Genomic DNA, 20,372 nt, shown 5'->3' with positions numbered 1-20,372 from the left:
TAACTTAAAATGATTTTTAGATGGATGTGATAGCACAACTTCCCCTTATCCTTATCCAAGGTGGGATCCATAGGACCATAATGTCAATGTGTCAATGTAATAGACAAATCAGAAAATAAATACAAGAGGTTGCATATTTCAGACTCGCTCACAGAGTAGCTAGATGCATCCCTCGATTGATTTACACCAACATCCACTCCAAAGACCCCAAAACCATTGCATAAACATATCCAAGCAAACGACATGCCAAAATCAACTATCAGCTCTCAAGCTACAAAATACTGCAAAATGTAGTTCATCTTGACTCCAAAAGCCATCTTTGACGACTGTTCGAACTTCATCAACAAAAGATACGCAAACTCCTTTAGCAACATTGGTGCCATGCCATGCCCAGCTAATAGGCATCCCACCCATAGCCTATTATACAGAAAGTGCCCCCCACCCCCACAACCCCCCCTCCCCCCCAAAAAGGAAAAAACCGGCATTTGTGACGGGCCCCACAAAGGCAAATTATCTAAGTCTAGCACAACAAGTCTCTTTCTCTCTTGTATTACATTATACAACACCTGTTTCAACACAAGCACTCCTTTTTCCCTTTAAACTCTCCAGTCACAAATCACAATACTTTCCACAATAGCTTGAAGATTGAAACTTCAGTTCTTCTCTAATCTCCAACAAGAAAAGAAACTTTAATTATTCTCTCCAAGAATTCTTTCTCAGCTTTTCTTATGCAAGATTGAAGTTGTGCTCTAATTTTATTCTCAACTGACATTGTTCCTGGTTGTGTATTTGCTTCTGGTTTCTCGACATTGGGTTGGCTTTTATATTCAATTGATTTAACGGCGTAACTTTTACAATTAGCACAGGGCCTCCAAAAATTTTCGACATGGGCGTGCAACCTTATTCATGACCTCACCAATAGAGCACACAATTCCACTAAAATGAGTTTCTCTAATTTTTCATTCAATAAAGTAGACACGTCTAAAACAGCTAAGCTAACTCTTACACATTGCGAAAACCTATTACAGCAAAATTTCAGAAAAAAAAAAACTAAATGATCTTCATAGAAACACTATAACACAAAATAATCTGTAAAAATCAAGCAAAACATGAATCGCGAAGCAGTTACTGGAAATTTATATATTTTACGAGTGAATTTAAACGCAGAACAAATAAAAAGAATGAATTCACAAGAGAAGATGATAGAGACCTGATGAGCGTGGAGATTGAGACTGCGAAGCTGCTGTTGCTGCCATTTTCCGGCGTATGAGAGATATTTCGACACCAGATTCTTCAGCGATTCTCTCACCATTTCTGATAGATCGACGGCAAATTCAATAATGAAGGAACGGCAGTGACCGGTGTATTGAACAGCTGAACTGCAAAGAAATTGGAAACTTTTTGGGCCCTAATTTGCGTTTTCACTTAATTGTGCTCTTAGTCCTTGTGGGTTTATTTTTATTTTTTTTTACATAATTTGTCAACTCGATCCAAACATAATATAAAATTCATTATGACTTATATGGACTCGGTTCAGATTAATATAGTGTGTATCAGGTCAAAAGCATATATTATTTTTAATAAACAATTTAGTATATCATTCAAAAATTCGTTATATCATGTAAAAACTCACTATATCATTCATAAACATATTATATCATTCAAAAACTACATCTTTTCTAAACAAACCAATATATCATCAAGAATCTCACTATATAATGAAGAAACTCACTACATCATTCAGAAACATATTATATCATGCAGAAACTACACCATTTCTGAATAATCCACTATATCATTCAGACACTCATTATATCATGCAGAATCTCACTAAATCATTCAGACATTCACTATATCATGCATAAACTAAATCTTTCTATATTTTAAAGCACGTGTTACGATGTATACTAGCCCATTATTTCACATTTTGAGGTTACAATAAATATGCTAAAAATGATATTTGAGTGGTTAAATTGGTATTTTCATTTTGAGTTGTAGTGAATTTTGATGAGGGAACATGTGAGTATGGATGGCAGTCCATTTCATATTCGATCCTAGTTTGCTCCGATCCGAAGGAAAAATTCGAACCGACTCCGACAAAAAAAAACTAGCATCCGACTCCGAGTCGGAGAAGGATAGGAGACGGATCCCATAAAAAAAATCTGACATCCGAATCCAAGTCTTAATCCCTTTTTTTTATCTATATTAATATATTATGTATGTAGAATCTAACTCCGACTTTGAGGCAATTGTATTATATATTGAACAAATGATTTATAAAAACAATACTAATGTTTAGATTATTCGTACTATATAAGATTTTGATATGAGTATTAAAAAAAAAAAAGTAATGATTTGATTATTTATGTTATAGAAGGTTTTTCTATTAATAAAAATGGGTGGAAAAAAAGTTGGATCAGGTCAGAATCGTATGTTAGGATTTTAGATCCGGTCGAATTCGAATTTTCAGAGTCGAATGTTGAGGTTGGACTCGGACTATTTAGATTTAATCACCATAATATTAAAGGTACCTCTCGACAAAAAAAGTATTTTGAAATGTATTTATAAACATATTTTGAATGTACTTTGGATTTTTAGAAAAAAAAAAATTATGAAAATGCTATATAACTAACCTAAGAAATATTAGGCACAGCAAATATTGCCTTCAAATATTACACCAGAATCCACAAACACTTGATACTTGTCATTTGTCAACACAAGGAGCTGGGTTGTTGAGGTCGGGAGTAATGGCGAAAGCAATTGCGATCTTACTCTTTCTGGTTCTCATCACTTTAGGTGATTTTCTCCCTCACCCTTTATTCTCTAATTTCCACTTCCATTTTCTGGATCTCACATCTTTATTAATTTACCATCTTTTTTCTTTTCCCTTGTGTTTAATGTTTCCTATTTGCTTGATTTACAGTTTATGCAAAAAAGTCGGACGATGTGAAAGAATTACAGATCGGTGTCAAGGTATAACATTTCTTTCTTGTTTATATGATTTTGAGTTTTTATCTTTACTATATTAAGCATTCAACGTCTTATGCATTGATGCTATAATTCGTGTTTCGATTGAATCTGTCTCGTGGGAATTAGATATTGAAGAAATTTGCAATTTGTATTATGCAGCCGGGCCTATTGTACATCCAAGACTATTTCGTTGCTCATTGCTTTTCTTTTTAGAGCTGTAAATAAGAACATACAATTTGTAATGAGCAAACCGAGTGTACCATATAGGTTTTGGGAGAAATTGATGATCATTTTGTTGGTGGGTTGGGTAGATTTGCGATTTATTACAAAATCTGGATGATCCTTTTACCTTCAATATGAGGGGTCGTTTGGTTCAATATATGAAATGGAAAGGGAATGTATACAAATAGAGGAGGGGAATGGTAACAAAAATGATTACCTTTATTGATTGTTTGGTTCAAGTCAAGTAATGAAATGAAGGGTAATCATTACCTTCAAGTAATGGATTATGTTACTTGAGGGGGAGGGGAAGGTAACAAATTGGGGAATCCATTGCCATCCAGTAATGGTAAGGGATTGATGTGGGGTTGAACCAAACAAGAAGAAAGGGAATCGTTAATTGATTCCGTTTCTTAAAACCCAAAAATAATGAACCAACGACCCCTTAAATTGATATATGGGTAATTAGGAAAGAACTCAAAGGTTATTTATCTGAAATTGATATATTCTAAGCTTAAGTGGGGGTTTTCACACTTATTTTCGTTGATGTTGACTCTTAAGTATATATATGGTGTGGCATATTGCCATTTTGGTCTTGAAATTAGCTTTGCTTTTCACTATGCTTTAGTTCTTGATGCAGAAACTATTTGTTCTCTTTCTTTCTCTTTTTATTTCGATTTATGGTAGTTTTATGGATGATATATTATGTTCAACGAACTTTAGAGGTTTACCAATATTTATCTTTTGTCATTAGATACTGTCTTGACTCTTGAGTGAGCATTCTTAATTAGAGATGTCCGCTTTTATCGATGTCACTAACTTTTTTCTCGTAGGCTCTAGCAACAAGTGCGTGTATACCACATTTTTTAAACAGTGGCAATTTGAGTCATAAATTCATAATCACTACACTCCCTAATTCTGTTCCCCATATTGCATACGTACGATTACATATGATAGAAACTCACTGTTTGTTTTGTTATCACAGTATAAGCCAGCATCCTGTGAGATCAAGGCTCACAAAGGTGATAAAATCAAGGTCCACTATCGGGTTAGTGCGTCTTGCTTATTCGTAACCTTTTGATTGGTTCATTAAATCTGCTGCACACTTTTTTTCGTAGTAGAAGACTATCTGCAATTTTGAGATTGGAGATAGTCACAAAGGATATTAAGAATGTCCCTCTCCTGGATACTGACTCTACCTGCCGCTTGTTACCTCATCTGCAGGGACAACTCACAGATGGAACTGTTTTCGATTCCAGCTTTGAAAGGGGTGAACCCATAGAGTTTCAACTTGGTAGTGGCCAAGTCATCAAAGGTACCCTGAAACTGGTTGTTTTAATGTCCTCATTCGAGTGAATATGCACGGTTCTGCTTTTAACCGTTTTTTATAACAAAACTGATCGTAGTTCCAAGAATATGATGATAAATAGAGATACCAATTTTGTGCTTCTACATTGTTCAATTTTACTGGACTACTGAATGCAGATAGACTTCTCTGCAGAGGAAGACTTCTTTCTGCCTACCCCCCCCCCCCTCGGGCTTGCGCTCTCTCTTTCTCTTGGCAAAGTTATGGCAAATTCATTATGTTACTTGACATGCTTAGGAATACTATTATTGCTGTCTTTGCTGATAAGTTGCTATATATAATCAATAATCCATTAACTTGGGACTTGTGTAGAAGTTAAACTGCTGCTGTCTTCCAAGGGTAGTCCAGTAGCTTAATTGAAACATCCGTGCTCAATTATCCTTTATGTAAATGGCACAGTTCAAGGTGATGTTTGAACTGAAGATTGCATTTAATATGGAACTTGCTACAATTATCAATATGTTGGGCTTGTTAATCAATACTATGGACTGTTTCTCTATGTGCAAGCCTCTTAGCTATACTGATCGAAAGATGTGCTAGAAGCTAATAGCATTTAGTTAAAACTTGTGACATTAGCATTGTTTCTTATTTATTTTTGTGGGTTATAAATGATCTACACGTCTGCTTATTACCAATCCAGTTTACAGCATAAGACTCAAACCGTCCTATACTGATTTTCATTTCTATTTTGGTATGTCCCATATATGCCTAATCACCTCATTGTAGTCTCATTATCCTAACAGCAAATTTGAATGTCATATTCATTATGCTTCTTACTATATATGAAAAATAGATGTTGACCATTAGTGTAGCATGTGGGACAGGAAGCAATAGAAATTTTGAACTCGCGTATGTTCACTAATTTATATTTTGTCAACTAATTGTATATTTGTGTTTGGATATGCTCATATGCTGAAGTCTTTGTCGCTCAAGAATTTCTCTAAATTTTCATTGCCTTACTTGGAAGAAATGAGTAATTCGATGATGTTTAAGTTGCTCTACAATTTTCTTTTTCATTGATTAGTTAAATACTTAAATCTTGAAAGCGTGTAAAGTGAGCTGCTGAGTTGCTGAAAGCTTGTTTTTGTCAGCCGAACTAGGTGTTAGAATCTTTGAAGAAGACATGGGATTTGTCTTGTTCGGATCAATGTCCTTGTCATTTAGCGACTTCCTATGAACTAAGAACTAAGATGCTAAAAACTTCTTGGTGTCTAAAATTTGCTGTAAATGCAGGTTGGGACCAAGGACTGTTGGGAATGTGCGTGGGTGAGAAGAGAAAGTTGAAAATACCATCAAAACTCGGTTATGGGGACCAAGGATCTCCCCCAACAATTCCTGGTAAACTTCTTGATTCACATTGCATAGCAATTATGTGGTCTTTAGGAATTCTGCTTGTAGAATATATGTTGAACAGGTTCATTGTTAAATTCTCTAACTTATAACCTTATCTTGGGATTGTTTTGGAAAAGTAAAAGTTACTACTTAGACCTGTAAATCGCATTTCTGTCAGATTCTTGATCGTTGTCTGATTTTCTGCTATCTAATTACCATAACCATCTGAATGCTTGCAGGTGGAGCAACTCTTATCTTCGACACTGAGCTTGTTTCGGTGAACGGGGACCCATCCAGCGGAGGTGCTGAAGACATTGATGAAGACGTCGATGACGAACTATAGACTGGAAGCGCTACAATTGAAGTTTTGCTGTCAAAGTAGACTTACAATGGTATTAGATCATTGAGTTGCCCAGAGTAGTTTCTAGCTTTTTGTTTGACATTTCTTTTTCACCATTTATCTGCCGAACGTTAGTAGAGAAGAATAGAAGATCAATAATCCGTCTTTTGCCACATATTTTTTTTTCTAAGCTATAAATGGTTCTATGCATTTGCTTGCGTTTACAATTTTACATGGGAGAAAATTGGAATTGGCGCGATTGGTTTTTGCCGAGCACAAGATGCGTTTTGGCTTTAGGGCTGATTTATTGCCGGAATCGGTTAACTTTCGCCACCCTATGCCTCAAGCTCAAGTGGGCTGGATATTTTGCCACGGATTCTGAATTATGAATAAATTGTCAGTTGTGACTAATATATACACATATCAATTACATACATGTTTGCGGTCCACAATAGTTATGATTCTGCATCTAGAATAAATAGAATGGTATCAAGAGCAAGAACCAGGACCCTCTCATATAATTTAGGGCCTTGTGATAAATGAAATTATAAGAATTGAAAATTTTTAGTTAAGAGGAAGAGACGAAAGAGTAATAATGAGTTTTTTTGGAGAATAGAGAGAGACTAAGCAAAACATTAAATTATAGTTAACCTCTTTTAATCCGCATCCAATATTACACTCGATAAATTGGAAAAAAAAACCTGTAATTAGAATTAGTCATTTTTATTTACTTTGAGCGAACAACTAACATAATTGGACCCTCATATTTTTAAATGCCCCGTACAATTGCTCATCCTACACATTGCCTTAGCCGCCCATGACAAGAACCAAAAATGATCGTATATCAGATTTTACTCTTAAGTCTGGTAAACATTGAATTTCGTCCTTCAGCAACAATTTCTCCCGAAGCCTTCTTCGTGATGATAATAGAAGTTCCAGAAACAACTCCAATCTTCCCTACCAGTCTTGCTGTAAGTTCCAGCTCATCCTACCAATATATAGACCAAATATATTCAGATGTACATAAATTAAAAGAGAGCTACTTGGTTAAATATAAGCCGACAAATCATCTGAACTATTAGAGCTCGAGGAACATGCTAATTTGGATTAGGTTTTTTTGTGAGATATGATATTATTAAAAGAGGTTTTTTGCGGCGAAGGATCAATTAAATTTCTTTTGAGGAAAAGACCCATTATAATATATAAATTGACAACTTAACACTATATTATGAATATCCTGTCAAAATATCATCTTTTCAGTATTGACGTTTCATTTTCCTCCAAAAATCATCTTACAAAGCTCTGGATATCTTTTCAGATGCATATATTCACACTTAAACTCATCAAATGAAGCATGCATATCATGTAAAGCAGTAATTACTTACATCAAGCTTTGCATTTGACAAATATAAGATGGACAAGTCGACAGTCACATTCACAGGTTTTCCGACTTCGTAAGCCAAAACACTACCAAGCATGTCAATGAGATTGGCAATTGCACCAACAGCCAGGTTTCCGGTTCGATCCTGCGATAAGTTGTTCATATATATTGAATAAGAGTTGACATCTATGGAAAGAAAGGATAGCTAAACATAGAGCATGAAGGAATTTTATAAATCCAGTAATTACTTGACATAGTTCAGCTGCAAGACAAGCGTAAATTCACGTAATTAATGCTAGGCGAGTGTATTTTGATCTGCCTCGAAGTTAAATTGGAAAATGGATAAAAAAAAAAAAGGATCAATTGTTTAAAGTCAGAGTTGGATTCGGATGTCAGATTTTTTTATGCGATCCGACTCGATCGAAGTCGGATGCTAGTTATTTTTTTGTCGGAGTTGGTTCGAATTTTTCCTTCAAATTGGAGCAGACTAGGATCCAATATGAAATGGATTGCCATCCTTACTCACATGTTCCCTCATGAAAATACCAATTTAACCACTCAAATATCATTTTTAGCATATTTATTGTAACCTCAAAATGTGAAATAATGGGTCTCAAATGAATGCACTCACATACTCAACATGGAGTAGATCAAAAACTTAAAATCCCCCACAAACAAAGTTTGCCATTTCAATATATTCACTCAAAGAGACGAAAAGAACGTATTCTGAAATAATTTAAGTTTGTCTGATTTATGAGAGGTTGGAGTGTTCTAATTTCTCTCTGTTATGTTTTTTTTAAAAAGGAAATCTTAGACCGAGAATTTATTGCAAAATTAAAATACTTTGGCTAATTTCTCTCATGGCCCATTTGGTAGTTGGTCTTGGTCATAAATGATGGTAATGGAAATGAATTTGTGTGTAAATTTGTAAAAAATATCATTGTCCATTCCCATGATAATGCTAATTTATCCAAAAGTGTCCACTTTCCTTCTTGAATTTTCATTCCCATCCAATACCACCTTGTTTATGGGTGAGATTGCTTAACCATAGAGAAAAAATACCTCCCCATGGAAATTTTAAGGGTGCTTCCCTAATAAAATTACACTTAAAATTTATTCCCATTACCGCAATTTATTAACGACTACCAAACGGGCCGTCAGTTCAATGGCAATAGAAATCAAGAAAATAACAAGTTGACTTTTTTTTCTTTTTTGACAAAGAGAATGAAAATAGTATGGTCTTACAGTAAGGCGAGGAGGGACCTTGAAAGTACAGGAGATCAAACCGGGTTGGACTCGGTCAACTCGGATTCCCCTGATGGCAAAAATCTCATAGAAACTCGATTCAACATGACACTCGTGTGGATTAACAATCACTCGTGAAACGTTCTCTAACTCCTTTTCACTCAACTCAAGAACATGTTTTGCTGTCTCCATTACTACTCTCAATTCCAATCTCGTCAGATCCCCCTTTTCGCTTTATCCCGTAAAGAACTCCTTCAGGCTTCAGCTGCTTGTAATATAGTGAACATATGAGCTTATGTTGACTTAATTTATGACAAATTATGATTGAAGGTAAATTATGTCGTGTATTATTAATGAGAAACAAAGAATATATATAGTACAAGGATAAAGCTAAACCAAATAGAAAGATAAATACTACCTCTGTTTTTATTTAGTTACAACGTTTTGACTTTCACGCTTGCCAATGTACAATTTCAAATCGTTTTATCTCTAATTGTATGTAAGTAAAAATTATAAAAATTTGATATTATGAAAGCTTACATCGAAACGAATCAAACAAGACCCCACATGACTATATTTTGTTTAACATATAAATCAATAAATGTGGTCAAATAAGAGAACATGAATAGTGCAATTTGTCAAACGTTGCAACTAAAAGAGAACGGAGGTAGTATTAAACTAAGTAGATAACTAAATCCTAATCATAAACAAATTAGGTTGTTGAGAGTCCTATATATGATATGTTCCTAACACCTCCCTCAAGTTGGGCATGGGATGGTTCAAGAATGCCTAACTTGGAAACCAAGAAATCAAATTGTTGCTTATAAGTGCTTTAGTGAAGATATCAGCTAATTGAGCCTTTGTGGAGACATAGAAGGAGCAACCAAACCATCAACAATAGCATTATGAACGAAATGACAGTCAACCTCAATGTGTTTGGTCCGTTCATGAAAGACAGGATTTTGCGCGATATGAAGAGCACAGAATAATGGAATAGCCTTAGGATGATTAACGCCTAAGCTTAATAGAAAGCTTTTCAACCATTTTAATTCACATGTAACAGAAGCCATAGAACGATACTCGACCTTAGAGGAAGAACGAGAAACCGTTTGTTGTTTCTTGGTTTTCCAAGAAATAGAAGAATGACCTAAGAAGACAATTCAACTAGTTAATGAGCGTCTAATAATGAGACAAGCAACCAATCAGAATCACACCAGCCCTGGAGAGAGAGAGATCACTGTCAGCTCGAAGTAAGATACCCTAGGGTGCCCTTCAAATATCGAATAACTCGCAAAGCAGCCTCCCAATGTTCTTGGCGAGGATCCTGCATAAACTGAGATATGAATAGAATAAGCAAGATCAGGATGTGTGACTGCCAAATAAATTAAGCGACCAACAATGCGCCGGTATGAAGCAGCATCATGAAGAAGATCGCATGTAGCTTGAGCCAGATGATGGTTCTGTTCGATGGGAAAACTACTAGGCTTGGCGCACAATAATCCAACTTTAGAGATAATATCAAGAGTGTATTTGGGTTGACAAAGAAAGAGGCCCATGGCACTCCTAGCCACTTTTATGCCCAAGAAATATTTGAGGGAACCTAGATCTTTCATTTTGAAACAAGAGCTCAAGTATGTTTTGAAAGTGTGTAACGCAGCGGAATCATTTCTAGAAATAATCAAATCATCAACATATACTAGGACATTGATCTGCACATTTTTGTGAGTATATGTAAATAAATGGTCAGAGTATGATTGAAGGAAACCATAGTCCTTGAGAGCTGTGACAAGTTTGGCAAACCAACAACGGGGAGCCTGTGTGAGGCCATATAAAGATTTACGTAGTCGACATACAAGATTGGAGGTAGTGCCTGAAAAACCTGGAGGAAGTTTCATATAGACTTCTTCTAAATCGCCATGCAAAAAATGCATTATGAACATCCATCTGGTGAAGCTCCCAATTTTTGGAAGCAGCAATAGCAAGAAAGGCTCGAATAGTGGTCATTTTAGCAACAGGAGCAAATGTCTCATTATAGTCAATACCTGCTTCCTGATGATTACCAAAAACCACGAGACGAGATTTGAAACGCTCGACCTCACCATTGGCAAGATACTTAATACGTTAGACCCACTGACTCCCCAAAGCCCGCTTACCAGGAGGTAGGGGTTCCAATGTCCAACTGCCGTTATCCTTAAGAGCTTTAATTTCATCCTGCATAGATGCTTTCCAGTTGGCATTCTTCATAGCCTCTTTAAAAGACTTTGGTTCTGTATGGGTTAGAACAGCAGCAAGAAACTTTCTATATTTCACAAAATAATTTGCACAATTAATATGATGAGCTATTGGATAAAGAGTACCTGAAGAGGCTGGGGAAGGAGCAGTATAGGAGGATGGACAATCCACTTGAAAAGAATTAGTAACGTAGTCCTTAAGTAAGTCAGACGGTTTTTTGTCACGAAATCCCCTACCATAGGTTGTTGAGAGTCATGGGCCAGAGGAGTGGAGGAGGTGTGGCTAAGCGCAGGCCCAAGAGAGGGAGCATACACTGGGTTCGAAGGCACAAAAGGAGGAAAGGTGGGCTGAGGATGAGATGTAGGGGGAGGATCATTTGGAGGGAGGGTAGTTTGGGGAGGCGAAGGAGCATAGTACTCAAGATATGCAAAGTCATCGTGAATAGGAATATCAGAATTATGAGGATCAATATTAACATCTTCAGGAGTGAGAAAATAAAACACATCCTCAAAGAGCTTAACATCTCGAGACACAAAAAATTCCTTAGTGTCAAGATCAAATAATTTCCAACCCTTTTTACAAAAAGGATACCCCATAAAAACACATTTTCGACTTCTATTAGCAAATTTATCACCTTTAGTTTTATGATTGTGGGCAAAACAGAGACAACCAAAGGTTTTGATAGTCTCATAAGCAGGTAAAGATGCATGAAGAATTTTAAAAGGGGATTTGTTATGCAATAGAGGAGAGGGAGTGTGATTTATAAGATGAGCAGCAGTTAGGACACTTTCCCCCCATAAATAGATAGGAAAGTTTGCTTGAAAAAGTAAGGCCCTACTTACATTTAAAATATGTTGATGCTTGCGTTCAACTCTACCATTTTGTTGAGGGGTTGCCGTATAAGAGGTTTGAAAAAAAATGCCAGTAGCAGTGAAATAATCATGAAGACAATTAAATTATGTACCATTATCACTTTGAACAATTTTAATGGTAGAAGAAAATTGACGATCAGCCATGGCAACAAAATTCATGAACATTCGAAAAACTTCGGTCTTATCTTCCATTAAATATATCCAAACAGATCTAGAGAAATCATTTACAATAGTTAAAACATAACGAGCACCACAAGAAGACAAATGCCTGTAAGGGCCCCGTAAATCACAATGTATCTTCTCAAATATGTGAGAAGCTTTATCTACTAATAGAAAACTTATCTCTAGGATGTTTAGCACGAAAATAAATTTCACAATTATGATTGAAACTACCTGTATGACCACATAAGGTGGGAAGTAACTTCATTACTTTTTCAGAAGGATGACCCATACGACGATACCATAATTCGAAGTCAGAAACGACAGTATGAGCAGAAACAAGAGGAGCAACATGTGACCGCTGCCGTCGAAGTAGTAAAGTCCATCCTTTCTACGTCCCGTTCCAATCAGCTCCTTCAGTGGGTCCTATATAGCACACATAGATGAAGAAAATTGAACAATACAGTGCAAATCATTAGTGAGTTGAGAAATAGAAAGTAAATTGCAACCAAATTTTGGTACCAACAGGACATTAGAGAGAGTGATAGTGAGAGAGAGGCACACAAAACCCTTTTTGATAGCGATTGCAGAATCACCGTTAGGAAGACCAACGGGACAAGGATCGATATCAATTAATTCAGAAAACCAAGATGAGTCACCTGTAACATGTTGAGTAGCACCTGTATTAACTACAAAAAAAAGTCCATTTAGAGACGGACAAAGTCCGTCCCTAAATAGGTCAAATCCGTCGCTATATGGGCTTAGAGACGGATATTGTCCCTCTCTAAAACCCTTGTCGCTAATTCGAGTTAGAGACGGATTTTAAAAATCCGTCTCTAAAGTTTAGAGACGGATTTTGGAAATCCGTCTCTAAGCTTAGAGATGGATTTTCGAAATCCGTCTCTAAATTTAGAGACAGATTTTGGAAATCCGTCTCTAAATTCGCTGAAAATATAAAAAATATATAAACGAAATTAACAACACGATAGTTCCTAATATTATCATGATTATATTTAGTCACCTATTATTACCTACCTAGTTCAAGTTGATCTCATTACCATTTAGGAATATCCCTTAAGTAAACCCGGTTCAGCTCTACAAGGGAAAGGATAAGAAACTCCACAGTCGCAAGAATCGTTGTTCGTAGGAATCGAACTTGTAACCTCAAAGAAACGAGAAGAAGCTCCAACCAACTACACCAAATACAACTTGTATACTTCTCTACATAATATTGGTAATATGTAGAAGAAATATTAGAGACGGATTCAAAAATCCGTCCCTAATTTAGAGACGGATTTTCAAATCCGTCCCTAAATTAGAGACGGATTTTAAAATCCGTCTCTAAATTAGAGACGGATTTCTAAAATCCGTCTCTAACTTAGAGACGGATTTTTAAAATCCGTCCCTAAATTAAAGAAGCGCAATAAAATATTCATATTTGAATTTAGAGACGGATTTTTAGAATCCATCTCTAGAGACGGATTTTAAAAATCCGTCCCTAAATTAGAGCCTCATTCTAAAAATCTGTCCCTAAATTAGAGAGGGATTCTAAAAATCCGTCCCTAAATTAGAGACGGATTTTGAAAATCCGTCTCTAAATTAAATATGTGCAATAAAATATTCATATGTAAATTTAGAGACGGATTTAAAAAATCCGTCTCTAACTTTAGAGACGGATTTTTAAATCCGTCTCTAACTTTAGGGACGGATTATCAATATCCGTCCCTAAGTTAGAGACAAAATCCGTCTCAATTTATTTCGAGACGGATTTTTAAAATCCGTCTCTAATTTAGGGACGGGTTTTAAAAATCCGTCCCTAAAGTTAGAGACGGATTTAAAAATCCGTCTCTAATTTAGAGACGGATTTAAAAAATCCGTCTCTAAATAAATTTAGAGACGGATTATCAATATTCCGTCTCTAAATTAGAAACGGATATATATCCCTCTCCAAAAATCCGTCGCTATATAAGCTTTTTTTTGTAGTGAATAATCCAGGACTTGGATTCAAACATATAGGGATTGGCATGGGTCCAAGACCCGACCCTAATTTAAGGGTCTGAGTCCAACTTTTTCAGACCCTTAGGGTCCGGGTCCGGGTCTGGGTCCAAGTAATTTTTTGAGGGTCCGGGTCCTGATGTTGTAGACCCAGACCCGACCCTAGACCCTATACATATGCAATATATAAATTTTAACCTTTTTTTTTTTAAAAAAAAAAAGCTGATTTTTTTTAAACCCTAAAGGCCTAAACTAACAGTTTAACTTTAAAACCAAAAGACCAAAAGAGTGAGAGTGAGACGCAGTCACGCCTCCACTCATCCACTGCACGCTGCCGATTTCCTTCGACTTCGCTGCCGGTTTCCTTCGACTTCGCCGCCGGTTTCCTTCGACTTTGCTGCTGATTCACGCTGCTCAGGCAGCTCCAGATATTTCTCTTTAATTTTTTCAGTTTTTCTTTTTATTTCTCTCTGATTCTTCGATCCTTCTCTTTGTTTTTTCGAACATCTTTTGTATGAAACTGATTTAATTGTTAAATTTCATATTGATTTGTTTGTCGAACTGATTTGTTTCATTGTTTGTTTCGTTTGAAATGTGGTATTTGTTTGTTTCAAATTGATTTGACATGTGGTATTTGTTTGTTTCAAACTGATTTGTTTCATTGTTTGTTCCATTTTTCAGTTTATGTGTATGAATTTCAGTCTTGATATTTCGTTTGAGTTGGATTTGTAGAAAATTAGGGTTAAAAAATTGAAAATTAGGGTTAAAAAACTGAAAATTTGGCAAAATAAAGAAAATTTAGGCTTGGACCCTCTAGACCCTTCAGACCCTACAGACCCTAAGGGTCAGGGTCCAATTTTTTCAGAGCCTTAGGGTCCGGGTCTGTAAAAAATTTAGGGTCCGGGTCTAGGGTCTGTAAAAAAATTTAGGGTCCGGGTCTAGGGTCTGGTCAGACCCGACCCTTGCCCATCCCTACAAACATACCATTAAGTCATTCAGGGGGCAATTGACCAGTGCCAAGAAGTCCAGCAAGAGCCTTCCACTGATCAGCCGTGAACAGAGTGGATGGAGAATTCGAAGCTGAAGCGGGTAGAGAGGCGACAACATTGGACATGGATGGGCCTTGGCCACGGCCTGTGGAGGCTCGGGCACCACGCGGCTGTCGAGAGGAATTGGGCCCAGAACCTGGGTAGCCCACAAGCTCGTAACATGTAGTAATCTCGTGGCCCATTTTATTGTAGTTAGAACAGAGAAGTTTGCCACGACAAATCGAGGCATCGTGGCCCGGTTTGTTGTAGTATGAGCACAGCGGACGTTCGGCTGGGCCGCGTGAACATGTGGAGTCGGTGCGAGCCACAAAACCAAGGACGTCACTGGCAGGGCCGATGCAGACTTAGCAAGACGAACACTCTCATCTTGCGACACGAGTTGGTAAGCTCGATCCAAGGAAGGGAGTGGTTCAGTAGATAATATTTGCGTACGAAGTTGGGAATAATATTCAAAATTTTAATCCCATTAAAAAATCATGCAACTTTTCAGTTTCACGACGATGTTCATGAGTAGAGCCAGCAGTACAATGAGAACAACAAGTGCAAGATATTAAGGGAAGATGATGAAACAATTCTTCCTATAAAGCATTCAATTTGCCATAATAAACAAAAACTGGCATAGATTTAGGTTGTTCACATCTGGCAATCGAAGAACGAAGTTGTTGAATACGGGGGCCATTATGGTAGCAAAAAGAATTTTTAAGTGATGCCAAAGTCATTTTGCATCAACTAAATTTTGTTAACTTACCTTTAACCTTGGGATCGATAGTGTTCATTATCCATGAGACAAGCATGGCATTTATAGTAGTCCAGTCAGAAGAGGTGAAGGGCGGCTAGGCGGCGATGATCGTGTCGTCCAAAAAACCAAACTTGCATCGTGCTTCGAGCGCGAGTTGGATATCAGCTGCCCATTCATCATAGTTGTCGGTTTTGAGTCCCGTGTGGGTGATGAAGTCACCGGGTCTGTTACCGGTACCGAGGTAGAAGGGTAATGCGATGTTAAAGTGTGGTGGTTGTGATGGAGGAGGGGGTGGGGACGGTGTAGCGTTGTCACCGTCGCCTGCCATGGGGATGTTGGGGAAAAATTGTCGGTGTTGGAGAATGTTGATGAAACCAAACACCGGAGACTTTGCCTCTTCGGTAAGAGAGAGAAAAGGTTGAGGTCGTTTTTGCTCATTTACGGCGTCATCCTCTCCAGAAGATGTGGTTGTTCTTGTTGAAGAAGGTGTTGCGAATTGGTCGGAAAGTAAGGTGATACTACAAAGTGCCGAAGAAGAATATTAGTGTGATTGATGTCGGAACTTCTGATTGAGTAGCTGCTATCTTCAAAGACAGAGAAAAAGACTGATTTGAGCCAGACGATGATCGTAGTTATGGAAGGTATATTAAAAACTTTCCTAGTGGCCAAAGTAATAATGATCAGAAGCGAGGGAAGCTTCCAAAGTTGACAACTTTGTCAAGCGAAGATGGGTTGACGTGAGAAAAAAATGGTTGGCTTTGATACCATGATGACAAATAATGATTTGAAGGTATATTATGTTGTGTATTATTAATGAGAAACAAAGAATATATATAGTACAAGGATAAAGCCTAAACCAAATAGAAAGATAAATACTAAACTAAGTAGATAACTAAATCCTAATCATAAACAAATTAGGTTGTTGAGAGTCCTACATATGATATATTCCTAACAATTTATGAATGTGATTTTAGAATTTTTGTAGGGAGGTAATATGATTGATCTTATTGGGTCGAAACCTTTTACATGTTAATCTGATTCGGGTTAGAAGACTAGACATTTTGTGAGTCGGAGGGGATGACAAGGGATCCCTTTTCCAAAGTACCCCTAGCTAGTGGAGGGGAATGAAACCCCGACTAAAAGGTTCTCTCCTTTCCATTAATTCAAGCTTAGCTTGATGAATGTGATTTTAGAATGTTAACATGTCTTTGGACAAGTATATTGAACTCAAGTTATTGTCCGATTAGGTTTGGACATGCATATTAAGAGTAAATAGTAAAAGTGTAAGTTTTTTTTTACATAGAGTTTGCTAGGAACTATTTGATAAAAACAACTTTTTATGAAAAATTTAAACTACATTATTAAAAAAAAAACTTTGGCAAAAAATTATTTCTTCCGTTCTTTTGCTATTGCAGTATCCATCTACCATCCTTTCACTATTTATTGTGATTTATACAAGAAAAAATGTTACCATGTAGGTCTTGTTAAATTCATCTCGATATATACTTTCAATATAAATTTTTTATAGTTTTCACTAAAAAGTAATTAAAGATATTAATAATTAATGTTATGAATTAATAAACATAAAAACTCAATTATTGAAATAGCAAAGGAAAAAAGAAAGTACCTCATAAAACATTTTGTTGTCAAAAGATACTGGTTGACGGAATATGGGAGATGACTAAAAAATTTGAGGTTAGATTGATCACATTCACGTGCTTTTTGTTTATCTCCCCCCCCCCCCCCTTCATAACTTCTACTGCTACTTTTGGCAACTTTAGGCATCTCTCTCTTCTTCTTATCTTCTTTTTCTCTCTGTGAACCCCCCATTAGAGCATGGGCAATTGAGAGGATTGTGCCTCCTCTTAACTTTCTCTCTCCTTAAAGAGGAGCTCATCTCAATTGCTGAAGATGGATAGAGGACCTTTTTGCAAGAAGATGCAACGATTTTTTTTGTCTATAGAGGATGAAGTGTCTCGGCCTGCGTGCAAAGAGGATGACAGGAGCAGACCGAAAACATTGCACGTCACAAGCTTTGGCGCTCTCTCTCTCCTCAAACAAGCTACGTGTTGGTTGTGATGGAAAACACAAAATCTAATGTTTTGAACAGAATGGGCCCAACAAATTTAATGCTTTGGAAAGCAATTTATATTTGTTCTTTGTCACTAACAACGGTAACTTAACAATTCCTATAAAAATAATTGTGGTGCAAAATTTTTATAAACTTAGATATACCAATGGACATTCTTTAGTTTTCTCTATAAATAGAGTTCAAATTTATCATAATTGACACACTTCCTTTATATTTCTCTCTTTCTTCACTTATATTATAATAATTTGTATAATTATTTCCTATTTTCTCAAAATCTTATTGCTATTCATTCACTACCCTATGTAAAAGTTCGATAATTATGGATGACAATAGTTCAAATTACGAAAATACTCCAAAATCTCATCATAATCCACATAATATTCAGTATGATCCAAGCATTATCAACAATCCTCGATTGTAGATGGCATTGCAATTTTTCAACAATCAACTGAGGCGAAATTATGTTCAAGTAAAATCCTCCTTCAAACTAAAATGAACCCCCTACGTACTTCCGAAAATTTTTCAATGTCTCCCATATCATGTCATGTCTCTAAAGAATGATTTGGTTGAATGTAATTAATATGTATGCCAACATTTGTTGGTGTTCTTATATTTAATGATAATTTATTGCTTACATCGATTTTAAGTGTTTTAATTATTTAAATATTAATATACCATAACATCGTGTGTTATTTTATTGTTCATCCATCCCATTTTATGTTTTTTCACTATTTGTGTTCATCTTTTCACATAATACAAATTTATGTAATCATTAATAGTAAAAGATAGCATTAATTTTGTTTCAACACGGATTAATGATATGATACATACAATTAAAATTATAAATATCAAAATGAAATAGATAATATATCGTGGTGTATATGTAAAGTAAGAAAACAAGATGTGAAAGAGGATCCTTTTTGTTGTAGTAGAAAAATATATGTAGATGTTAAAAGGAAGACTAGTTAGTGGAAAATGAGGTGCAGGAAAGAGAAAATAAGAAATCCAAAGGAGAAAAGGAGAGAGATATTATTAGAGGATGTAAAAGGGTGCCTTGATTTCTTGGCAAAGAAGGAGGAGGAGAAAGGCTCGAAGCATCAGCTCGGACGAGGGAAGCCGAGCCCGGCCACAAGACTGCAGCCTGGACGAGCAAAGCGAAGATCCCGGTCGATGGGAGCAGCCTGAACGGGCTAGAGGGAAGCTCGGGCGGGTTAGCCTTGTGGCCTTCATTCTGCCTCGAAGGCAGATTCTTTGTGAAGAAACATGTACCGGGCGGGCTGCTTTAGAGCCTGGGCAGGCTGTCTTGATTACATCCATTCAGATTTGTGGGGTCCCTCTTGAAAGACTTCTTTGGGTGGTTGTAGTTACTTGCTCACAATAATTGATGATTTCTCTAGGAAGGTGTGGTCGTTCTTTCTCAAGCACAAGGATGGTGTGTATGATGTGTTTCTTCAATGGAAGACTATGATTGACAAGAAGACCGACAAAAAGATCAAGGTTTTGAGAACCGACAATGGCTTAGAGTAGGTTGAGAAGAAGTTCACTAAGTATTGTCTTGATGAAGGCATTGTTCGTCATAGAACTTGTGTTGGGAGGCCCAACAAAATGTTGTTGTGGAGAGAATGAATAAGTCTCTCCTAGAGAGGGTAAGATGTATGCTCTCACAAGCCAAGTTGGGGAAGGTCTTTTGGGCTGAAGCGGTTGCAACAACATGCTATTTGGTGAACCGGTCTCCTCATACCAGCCTTAACTTTAAATCTCCTCGAGAGGTATTGTTTGGAACTCCATTTAATAATTCTAATTTAAAAGTGTTTGGTTGTCCGGCCTATATTCATGTAAATGACGATAAACTTGAACCTAGAGCCAGAAAATGTGTATTTGTTGGCTATCGTTTGGAGGTTAAGGGATATAGAGTTTGGTGTGAAAAATCTAAGAAGGTAATAACTTCTAGAGATGTTGTGTTTGATGAATCATATATGATCACTTCGGAGAAGGAGTTTTCTATATGTAATGATGTAGGTTCATCTCATGACACCGAGGAGAGGGTGGAGCTTGAAAGTGTTTCACATGATAACGCTCCCACTCAAGACAGGCATGTTGAAGGTTCACCTCAAACCCAACACAAGACATTGCTAGTGAGAGACAAAGAAGGCAAATCAAGCCTCCTCAAAGATATGTTAAGGAGTGTAACTATGTGCAATATGCTCTCATTGTGGCAAATGAGGTAGAGACATTTGAAAATCCATGCTCCTACAAGGAAGCAATGTCTCTACCCGATTCAAGCAAGTGGTTGATGGCAATGAAGCAAGAGATGGAATCTTTGCACAAGAATAATACTTGGAAGTTGGTTGTTGCACCTAAGAAGAAGAAGATCGTTGGGT

The 20,372-nt window shown here is 36.7% G+C and overlaps 3 protein-coding genes across 4 annotated transcripts; 1 reads left to right on the top strand and 2 right to left on the bottom strand.

Moving 5' to 3' along the window:
* The first annotated feature begins 2,640 nt into the window (after nucleotides 1-2,640).
* On the top strand, nucleotides 2,641-6,459 carry LOC104899587 (peptidyl-prolyl cis-trans isomerase FKBP15-1). The gene is made up of 6 exons (XM_010686804.3): nucleotides 2,641-2,796; nucleotides 2,924-2,973; nucleotides 4,175-4,237; nucleotides 4,414-4,504; nucleotides 5,789-5,893; nucleotides 6,127-6,459. The coding sequence occupies exons 1-6, from the start codon at nucleotides 2,748-2,750 to the stop codon at nucleotides 6,228-6,230; spliced, it is 462 nt and encodes a 153-aa protein (XP_010685106.1). The 5' UTR covers nucleotides 2,641-2,747; the 3' UTR covers nucleotides 6,231-6,459.
* Nucleotides 6,460-6,846: 387 nt separating this feature from the next.
* LOC104899586 (uncharacterized) lies at nucleotides 6,847-9,203 on the bottom strand. 2 transcript variants are annotated; one of them, XM_010686803.4, is made up of 3 exons: nucleotides 8,872-9,203; nucleotides 7,613-7,753; nucleotides 6,847-7,215 (listed from the first exon to the last, which is right to left on the bottom strand). In XM_010686803.4, exons 1-3 carry the CDS (start codon nucleotides 9,043-9,045, stop codon nucleotides 7,072-7,074), a joined length of 459 nt encoding a protein of 152 aa, XP_010685105.1. In that variant the 5' UTR covers nucleotides 9,046-9,203; the 3' UTR covers nucleotides 6,847-7,071. The 2 variants fall into 2 exon arrangements, with proteins under 2 accessions (XP_010685105.1, XP_010685104.1); XM_010686802.4 differs by having other exon boundaries at nucleotides 8,854-9,201.
* Nucleotides 9,204-9,701: 498 nt separating this feature from the next.
* Nucleotides 9,702-15,342, bottom strand: LOC125491993 (uncharacterized). Its single transcript, XM_048634076.1, has 8 exons — nucleotides 15,123-15,342; nucleotides 12,639-12,775; nucleotides 12,388-12,542; nucleotides 12,050-12,225; nucleotides 11,398-11,719; nucleotides 10,981-11,152; nucleotides 10,707-10,902; nucleotides 9,702-10,000 (listed from the first exon to the last, which is right to left on the bottom strand). Exons 1-8 carry the CDS (start codon nucleotides 15,340-15,342, stop codon nucleotides 9,702-9,704), a joined length of 1,677 nt encoding a protein of 558 aa, XP_048490033.1.
* Nucleotides 15,343-20,372: the final 5,030 nt, after the last annotated feature.

The sequence above is a fragment of the Beta vulgaris genome, chromosome 7 (genome assembly GCF_026745355.1).
Source record: "Beta vulgaris subsp. vulgaris cultivar EL10 chromosome 7, EL10.2, whole genome shotgun sequence".
Lineage (NCBI taxonomy): Eukaryota > Viridiplantae > Streptophyta > Magnoliopsida > Caryophyllales > Amaranthaceae > Beta > Beta vulgaris.
The sequence above is the reverse complement of the archived record's forward strand: the minus strand, read 5'-3'. Positions and strand labels throughout refer to the sequence as shown.

What these genes read in the sequence shown, in the direction of transcription:
- LOC104899587 (XM_010686804.3), top strand. Translation starts at nt 2,748, where the DNA reads ATGGCGAAAGCAATTGCGATCTTACTCTTTCTGGTTCTCATCACTTTA. An exon ending in TCTGGTTCTCATCACTTTAG is followed by an intron (nt 2,797 to 2,923) that starts GTGATTTTCTCC and finishes CTTGATTTACAG; the next exon opens with TTTATGCAAAAAAGTCGGAC. An exon ending in AATTACAGATCGGTGTCAAG is followed by an intron (nt 2,974 to 4,174) that starts GTATAACATTTC and finishes TTGTTATCACAG; the next exon opens with TATAAGCCAGCATCCTGTGA.
- LOC104899586 (XM_010686802.4), bottom strand. Translation starts at nt 9,045, where the DNA reads ATGGAGACAGCAAAACATGTTCTTGAGTTGAGTGAAAAGGAGTTAGAG. An exon ending in AGGTCCCTCCTCGCCTTACT is followed by an intron (nt 7,754 to 8,853) that starts GTAAGACCATAC and finishes AACTTATCGCAG; the next exon opens with GATCGAACCGGAAACCTGGC. An exon ending in TGTCAAATGCAAAGCTTGAT is followed by an intron (nt 7,216 to 7,612) that starts GTAAGTAATTAC and finishes ATATATTGGTAG; the next exon opens with GATGAGCTGGAACTTACAGC.
- LOC125491993 (XM_048634076.1), bottom strand. Translation starts at nt 15,342, where the DNA reads ATGGGCCACGAGATTACTACATGTTACGAGCTTGTGGGCTACCCAGGT. An exon ending in CTCTCTCTAATGTCCTGTTG is followed by an intron (nt 12,543 to 12,638) that starts GTACCAAAATTT and finishes TGTGCTATATAG; the next exon opens with GACCCACTGAAGGAGCTGAT. An exon ending in CAGGCACTACCTCCAATCTT is followed by an intron (nt 10,001 to 10,706) that starts GTATGTCGACTA and finishes TTGTCTTCTTAG; the next exon opens with GTCATTCTTCTATTTCTTGG.